The 8,581-nt window shown below is 40.1% G+C and overlaps 1 protein-coding gene across 1 annotated transcript in view; it reads left to right on the forward strand.

The window, feature by feature from the left end:
• Positions 1–1,585: 1,585 nt before the first annotated feature.
• Positions 1,586–8,581, forward strand: part of LOC104465206 (raftlin-like) — a gene marked incomplete at its 3' end in the record, with an annotated part of 57,173 nt that continues 50,177 nt past the window's right edge. Inside the window, exon 1 of the mRNA XM_010078158.1 lies at positions 1,586–1,730. Within this exon, the coding sequence (XP_010076460.1) occupies positions 1,586–1,730 (145 nt within the window). The remainder of the gene's footprint in view (positions 1,731–8,581) is intronic.

The following is an 8,581-nucleotide window of genomic DNA, read 5'->3' on the forward strand; positions in this document are numbered from 1 at the left end:
GGACGAATCAATGTTATTTTAATAGGCCTTGTTAAGATCTCATTTTGAGCATATGGTCTCCCGTGTTCATATAGAGAAGTGAAAACAGGAACAATGCAAATGAGAGCGAGTGGGGTGATGAAGGGAGCAGAGATCCTGCCTTGTAAGTGGCAGGAAAGGACTTAAGCACATTTATCCCAGCAAAATATGGGAAGGGATTTGTTAACTATTCATAAAAATGATTTCACAAGGAAATATGAGGGAAGGAAAAAAATTGTAGAAGTTAAAGCACAATGTAAGTATAAATGCATTTCTACAAGTAGATTCCAAATACATTGGGTCTGGAAATTCTACTAACTTTCTAACCATTTGGGGGATGGAGATGTGGCATAAGCTTACAAGCACCTCTTTGGAGACATGGAACCTGGACTATTTTTTAGTTCTCCTCTTCAGGTTTATTAACTGTCAAGGCAGCTCTACTGTGTCACAAGGTTTTCAGGTGCTTGTTGCCAGTTGTCAGAGGTTGCAGGGAGGCTGAAACACTGATCTTCCTGATGCAGTGCATTTACACTGAATGGATCCCATGCCTTGAAGTGCCCAGAATGGCCTGCAGGAGCCCTCTTTTGAGTATTTATTTTGTATTTATCTCCCCATCCCCAAAGCATGAGTTTCTCCATGTAGGTGGAGGCAGGATGTTGGGTGGGTTGTAATGAAAAACCTCAGGTGCCTGGCTGGTGTGTCTTTATCTTTTCATACTCGCTGCTGGTTGAAATAATTTGCCTTGATCTGACTAGCATTGTTGAAGAGGAATGAGAGGATTTGGACCATCTGAGTGTTTTCACCAAGCAATTCTTCCATTTTTTCATAGTCGGATGAGCTGTAATGTGCTGTATTGAGAAACATTTATTGTGTAACAGAAATGATTGTCAGGAGTAATCCTTTAAAATGTTGTAGACTGGCAGCTTGTTAAGGAGAGCTAGATCTACGTAGTCCAGTTCCGTGGTCATGTGTCTCTTCTAGTTTGAAGATGGCTTCTCTAAAGTCCCATTATTTCCTGTAGTTTACCTGAAAAAATGAGGTGGAGGGAAGTGAGGTAGTTTTCTAAATGATGGTAGCTCTCTGCAAACCTGCTTTTTCCGTTGAATTGCAGGTCTAGATATTAATTTGAATGTTACAGAGATCTGTGTAAAAGATAGTGCTATCTACTCTCACAGTAACTGCATATATAGAAGTTGTTATTAAGTTGTCAACCCTATATTAGCAAGTTATTTTGTATTTTCAGCCACTTTTTATAATGGAATGTGTGTCTTCCAGAGTATAGTATTGAATGCATTTGAAAGATGCAAAATACATGCATTAAACCGTCTATTTTCCAATAAAATAATAGCCTGAGGGTTGATATGAGTAATATATACTTCAGTTCTGTCTGAGCATTTATTTAATTATACTATTTCATATAGTTTGTAGGTAGCTTGTATTTAAAAACTAAAAATCACCATAATGTGCTAGTGTAGTACATGAAGCAGGAAAGAAAAAACAAAGTGAATGATGTTTATGGATTTTCCCTTTTTTCTTTCCCTGCCTCTTTGTATCAGGAGCTGCTGAAATGGGTTGTGGATTGAACAAACTAGAGAAGAATGATGAAAAACGACCTGGTAATATCTATTCGACTTTGAAGAGGCCCCAGGTAGAAACCAAGATAGATGTTTGCTATGAATATCGATTCCTGGACTTTACAACACTAAATGATAGTAAGTACACAATATTTTTCTTTAGTTTGGTTTTTTTCTATTCAAATGAACATGTTAATTGCTCCATAATGTTTTCTGAATGGTTTCTTTAAGTAAATGCCTTCTCTTCAGTCATAATGCTTACATGCAGAGATATTACTGAGAATTTTATGTAAATGTTTAACTTTAGAGATAGTTGTAGGATATCAGATTGTAGATTCTTTTACCCCTTCACCTTTTTTTTTTTTTTTTTGTAACTAATGTGTATCTTTTTTTCCTTAATTAGCGTTTTATCCAAGTTTCCTCTGGTAAACTAATTTAGGTCTGCCAGATTATATACTTTATTGCTCTTTTTTCTTCCTCCACTTCTGCTCCCTGTGTTCCCTCAGGAGTATTTTGAGAGGTTGAAGTTAGTGTTTTCAGTTAAATAACACTTACAGGTGCACCCATGGGAGTGGAAACAGCATAGTAGGAGACACTGAAGATCTAAAACTTCAAAGGAGTGAAGGTCCAGTCTCATGCAGTTTTTACCTTGTTGTTTGGGGTTTCTTTTTGCTGTCTGAAATAGTCTTCCTTTAATTCACATTACAATCCACAGATACTCCATTTCTTTCCTTCCTGATTGACATCAAGCATCTCTGCCAGTATTGCTCACACCATTGCCTGTGCCCTCTTTCACTTCAAAATTAGCCTGTTCTACAAGCAATTACTCCTCACACCATTTGGAAATCCGAAGCTTGAGCAGAAGGCTGGGACCTGCTTCTTGCTATATATAAAACAACACAGTACCAAAATCTGTTATAGTTAGGTGGCAGAATGCCAGGAAGAGCCTCTATGCTTTTGCCCTGCAGTGCGCTGCTACTTCTCTTGTTTTGCAAGTCAGGTCAAAGAAAAAGCCATAGTGGTGTGTCTCTCACTGCAAGACAAGAGCTGCTGGTACGTTGCTTGATGTGACACCTCTAGTGCAGTTCAGTATGTTCAGCCCAGAGTAGTGGGAATTTGTTGCTTTCTAAAACTTGCTGCAAGTGAACTTGAAATTGGAAAAAGGTGGAGATTTGGAATAGGTGGTTGGACAGGAGGGTGCTTTTTGTAGGCAGTGTGCAATCTGAGTTTCTGTCTTTACAGGCTTTTCGTAGTGCCTCTCTCGCACATCCATGGTTTCCTGTGTTTTTTGTTAGACTAATTGAGATGCACTGCAGTTGTTGAGAGCCCGAAACAAATGGGAGAGGAACTTCTTCATGTTTATGTATCGCGGTTGTTTCTACATTTATGTATTTTTATTTCAAAATGAACTGTTTATGTCCTTTGATAGTTTGACAACTTTACTGAGATGTACTGCACCTTATGTCATTAGTGAAAATGAATTAATATTGAGGACACACATCTATGGGCTTTTCTGGGATGCTCATCACTGTTCTGTCTGATTGCCTCACAAGCTTCAGTGTGTGTGTTCTCCAGATACCTCTTGAAGTCTCGTCTTTGTCACTGTATGGAGGAAGAATCAGTACCTGCGCTAGCAATGTGACTTGTGTCAGGCGCAGAGGGTGTCTGGCACAGAGTAAAAAATTAAATCCAGACTTTCCAAGTCTGTTAAATGGATAGGTTTGTTGCAAAGCATACTTATACGCTTTTCTTACTCATCATGGATTCTTTCATTATGGTTGTAGGAGGCATAGTTTTAGAGAGACTGTAGGGAGAAGTACTTCTATTAAAATTCTTTGGCTTGCCAAAGAGTATAAGCTATCCAGCTCCCACCAAGTTCTGCTTGGGCGTGCTGTATCCCCATCACTCCAGTCTCTGAAGGTGCCAGTAGATAGGCGGATGAAGAGGGGATGGAGCTGTTGTTCCTGTTCTTTTTCCTTAGTATCACCATGACTATGTGCTCTCAGGATTGGCAGGGCAACAGCTTGTGGTTATGTGGCTCCTTCCCTATTGATGTCATTGGCTGTATGGAGGCTCATGTTGCTGTACGTAGTGTTACAACATTCCAGGTTTTTCTCAGTGGTGGCAGCATCACTGGTTCATTCATATTTTTGCTCAGAAATAACCTCTGCAGATAACCAGAGTTAATGATGAGTGTTTCACCTATGACTGTTAGGATTCAGGGGCTTCTAAAAATGCAGTGCTCACAGCTGTGTAAAAAGAACATTTGGATTATGAAGTCTGTCTTCTGTGAATCTAGTTTAGCTCTTTCAGTGTGTATATATATACTGACATAATTTTTCCCACAGGTTTTTTTCTTCATTAGTTTTTTAGAATAAGATATTCTAAATTATGAGGGGCTGCAAAGTATTTTATTATATCCTTATCCTAGGCCTTATTTACAACACTAGCGAACCTGGCTTTGAAGATAGGTACTCATTTTTCTCTGGAGCTTTTCTATAATGTTTACTGCTCTGATAACTGTATCTCTCACAAGTGTTTAATCTTAATGGTGAGAAGGATCTGATTATCTCCATGCTGCAAGCAAGTGCTGATACCCAGATTACTGCCAGAAGTTTTCAAAGTTCTTAGTGTTTCTTCATGTGTTCCAAAAGCAGCTCTTGTTGACTTTAGACGTAAAGGTGGATGTTGGTTGTATTTGCAGTTCGGAACTGCATGTATTCTCAAATCTGATATCCAGATAGTCAGAGATCACTTCCAGAATGTGATGTATGTTTTAACTGCAGTTCCACGGGCAGCTACCTGTGGTAGAGATATTGCTCTCCTCTCTCACCTCCTGCTAGCTCTGTGAATTAACTCATGGATCTGGCAGAAGGCTATGCAGTCTTTTTGTTTGGTTATCCTGTGTTAGATCAGTTTCTTGTCAAAGGGTCTGATGAATGCTTGGGCTGGTAGAAGTGCGACTATGCAGTCAGGAAAAGAAATAGGACCTTCTTTAAATCATCTCACACTGTTATGAACTCATTCCCTTCGCAACACTCTGCTGAAAGCAGGGATAAAATACTGTCTTGCTGTTTTCTTCTCTGCTATGTCAGTGGGAAACTTAACTTCTAGCTTGCTGTCTTTGATACCATTTTGTCCTCAGGAGTGATGAAATAAAATTAGTGTGGCAAAATATTGTTAGGTTATTAATGTGATGTGACCGCTTGACCCTGTGTATAGATCGTCTACAACAGACTAAAACATTGCTTCAGAGAAGATTATCTTGTAACAGAGCAGTAAGACAATGAGCAGAAGAGGCCAATGGATTACTTCTGTGTAGCCCAGATTCTGCTAATGCTTCCCCTTCATTTAAGCTTTGTCCATGTGGATATCTCATTCAACATGATAAAGAGAATCAGCATAAGGAGTTTTCTGGATCTCAGCTTCAGTCCTCTCCATTAATGCAAACATGAAGCAATGAAATTTCTTGGCTTCTCTTGGTGTTCTGTTTAAAGTGAATTACAGTCTGCAGTAATATGTAACCCTTCAGGACTTGCCACTGTAAGTCACAGCTAAATGAAATGTTCATGCTGTAGCAGTTTATAAAACTTCCTTGTGTGTCTTGGGAAACTTGCAATTTGACATAAAAGGAGCATTCCATATGTTAGTAGTTTAATAAATGTAATAAATTGCATTGTAAATGTAATTGCTTTAAAGAATTGTTGGTAATAATTTGACCTTCTTTACCATAGTTGCCTTTTTAATAAGGATACATAACTTGAGTAAAATATGTTAGACATATTCTAGTTTCTAAATACAAGCTTTGCTTTCCATAATTATTGTATTTAGATCCTGGTTATGGTTAACTGCATGCACACATTCTCTCATATATATATATATCTGTATCTGTACATCAATAATGTGTGTAATACCTACACACAGGTATGTATTGTATATGCATGTGTATTACTGAGATGGGCAATTCATGAACATTCAATCTTTTACATTTTGCTTTATGGCTACACTTAATTGTACTATGACAGAAAGTACAAAGAGCTTTATCTAGAGTCTGTTATGACTGTGGCAGGACTGGGAATAGGTCCTGGGCAGTCCAGTGCTCTGGCAGCTAGATCATGGCCTTGAAAGCACCCTTCTCACTTGAATCTAGAGCAAGAAGCTCATCAATATTATGAATTAAATTTCCTGGCCCATATCTTAACAATTACATACTTACTAAAAAGCTATACCTTTCTCATACTTTCAAATGGAAAAAAAATTTAAACTTGCTGGTATTGCCTGTCTCCTCAAATCCAACTGAACTGTGGCACTATTTTGTGTTAGAACAATGCATTATAGGCTAGATGAAAGTTTAGATACAATATGGTATGTGTATTAGAAGTCTCAAATATGTTAAAGAGCACACATATGATGTGTTTTGGAACTGTATTTTCAACTTGTGGTTGGAAGCATAGTTTTCTTTTAGATGCCTTTATGGGTTCTCACCCCAAATGCATCTAGTGATGTAATAGCCACTTTTTCTGCATGAATTCTGCATGTGTAGTTGGGCAGTGGCTGTGTGGTGATGAAAAATGGAGTAGGGAGGGAAGGAACATGTGCAGGATAGTTTCTATTTATACGTGTTCCAAACTGTGAAAAAATATGGGGGCAGCAATAGTCATGTTTGTGCTAACTTTTCCTAGTCTGTACCGCTTCTTAGGCTGAAGAATGGGTAGCTATAATACTCCGTTATTACCATGCAGTTGTTGATTGTATCTACTGTGTTAGCTGAAGCTTCTTCTTAATGTATTTATTGAATTTTCCATTTTACAAGAGATGCATACTGTACATTGCACATATGTGAATGTTGTAATTCACTCACATCATGGAAAAATAGTTACACGTCTGACTAAAAAGAGCTCTGAACCTCTAAGAAACTTTTTTCTTTTTATCGGGAGCTGGACATGGTCTTTCTGAGCAGCCCTGTCTTTTCTTTTGCCTCTGGCTTTGCACATTTTTCAAATCTTCATGTGCTTTTCATCCTCCTGATGCTGTTCAAGAGCCAAGGAGCCAGACTTCACGGTCTGCAAGGCTGGTAGACAGGCATTTCTGATGGAATAGTGAAATTCTTCAAGCCACAGGGGCCCCATCCTGTTTTTTCAGGAACAAAACTTCCCCTGTGTTTAACTAGAACAGGAGGTCACAAAGTGACTTGTAACTTTGAATAATAAATGCCTCATGGTTTTATTGTGGGAGACAGTGAGAAGTCACTTTCCTTAATCATACTGAGAAGAAAATGCTAAGTACATATACCTTGATTTTGTGGGATTTTTTCAGTTTGCATTTATTTTTCTAATCTTCCTATATGAAGAATAAAGAGTCTCTGTTGTAATGGAAATGGTGTGGACATTTAGGTATTTCACAGTGTCTAGGTGGGTCAGACCTAATGGTCCACATAGCCCAGCACTAGCTGTTATCAGGCTGTGCGTATCTTAGGCTAGTAGTGTGATGCAAGAGGAGTAGACAGCCAGGTTGTAGCAGTTGTGTCTGGGGAATTTGCACTGTGTTAAATGCATTTTGAGGGTTTTACTTTGGACAAAATTTATTGTCCTCCTGTGTACTGAACATCCTACTGCAGGTGTTTCAAAGCAGCCTGAAAGAAAGGTACCTGAAAAATATTTGCTTTCTGGATTGCAGGTCTTTCTGAGGGGCCACTCTAGGAGGTGCCATTTTGTCCCTGTGTCTGTCTAATGCAGATGACTGTGGCTTGTCACTGCCTCTGCCAGTGACACTTGTAAGGAGATTTCACATGCAGAAGCAAGTCTGATTTCTGTTGTACATCTGTTCTGGGTTGTTTTCTGTTCCTGCTTTTTCATACATGCCAGCATTGCATCTACTGTGTGATGACTTCTCTTGACTTCTTTTCCACTGGCAAAGATGATGAATGTTCTTCTGTAGCTGTGGCAGCTACTGTGTGAGCTCTAGATGAGCTGATTCCCTGCTGCTCCCTCCCTGCTTTTGTCTGAGGAGGAAGACATGGACTGTCCTTTACTTTCTTGAGTTTTCGCTCTCCTTTGTGCTCTGCCCTAGATCACTGGAGAACTGTGGGTGTGGGACACAAGGTTGGACTGGTAGGGCTAGTGGTTGTCTCTCTGCACTGAGGGTGGTATGGTAGATTGGAACTTGCTGTTGTTACAAGCTACTGCCATGACTTTGCCATCACTGGATGAAATTTTGGGAGTCCAAACGTGCTCTCACAGGTGTAGCTTTGCTCCATGGAGTCCCATGATTGCAGTACCTATTGGTCAGTGGCCAGCCAGTTTGGGGAGGGAGGACAGATTTCCAGTGGTCAGAGTCACAATCAAGATCTGCAATGCCATTGTCCAGATACTGCCCATGCAGAGAGGCACAGAAGAGCCGAGTGTCTAGAAGTGAGAAGATTCACTCTTCTCCTGGTGGCATTTGACCACTTATCCCTTTTAGGTGGGCATTTCCCTCAGGAAACCTATCAGACTTAGGACTGAGTTATTTGCTAAGGAAAAGCATAGCTGGAAAGTAGCAGCAGCACACCATGCAGGAAAAGGGAGGGGCGAGGGTGAATCTTGTGCTCTGCTCTTCTGAGAAGTGACAAAGGAGGGAGAACTGACAAAGGGAAGAGTGATGAAGTCTGTCCTTCTGCTCCCCTGGCTTGGAGAGGAGAGATTTTTAAGGACAAGGAAGGGAGGTACTAAAGGCTGATTAAGTCCTGCAGTATGGAGATCAGCTCCTCCCTATTCTCAACAAGGAAACGTGCAGGGGAGCATCTGTTCCTTCCCTATTTTCCCTTTAGCTTCCAGAGGAAATGGCCTGCCAGTCCTGTTCCTAGGCTTTTGGCTGAAGCACCCCCTTCAGAGCAGGACCGTGCCCTGTCAGTTGCTTGATAGGCTGTCAACACTCAGCTGACATGTCAGCTCATATGAAGCTCCAAAGGGTCTTCATAGCCAGAATCCTTCAATCCTAGAAGCTGCCTC

The sequence above is a fragment of the Pterocles gutturalis genome, unplaced genomic scaffold (assembly GCF_000699245.1).
Source record: "Pterocles gutturalis isolate BGI_N339 unplaced genomic scaffold, ASM69924v1 scaffold31763, whole genome shotgun sequence".
Classification (NCBI taxonomy): domain Eukaryota; kingdom Metazoa; phylum Chordata; class Aves; order Pterocliformes; family Pteroclidae; genus Pterocles; species Pterocles gutturalis.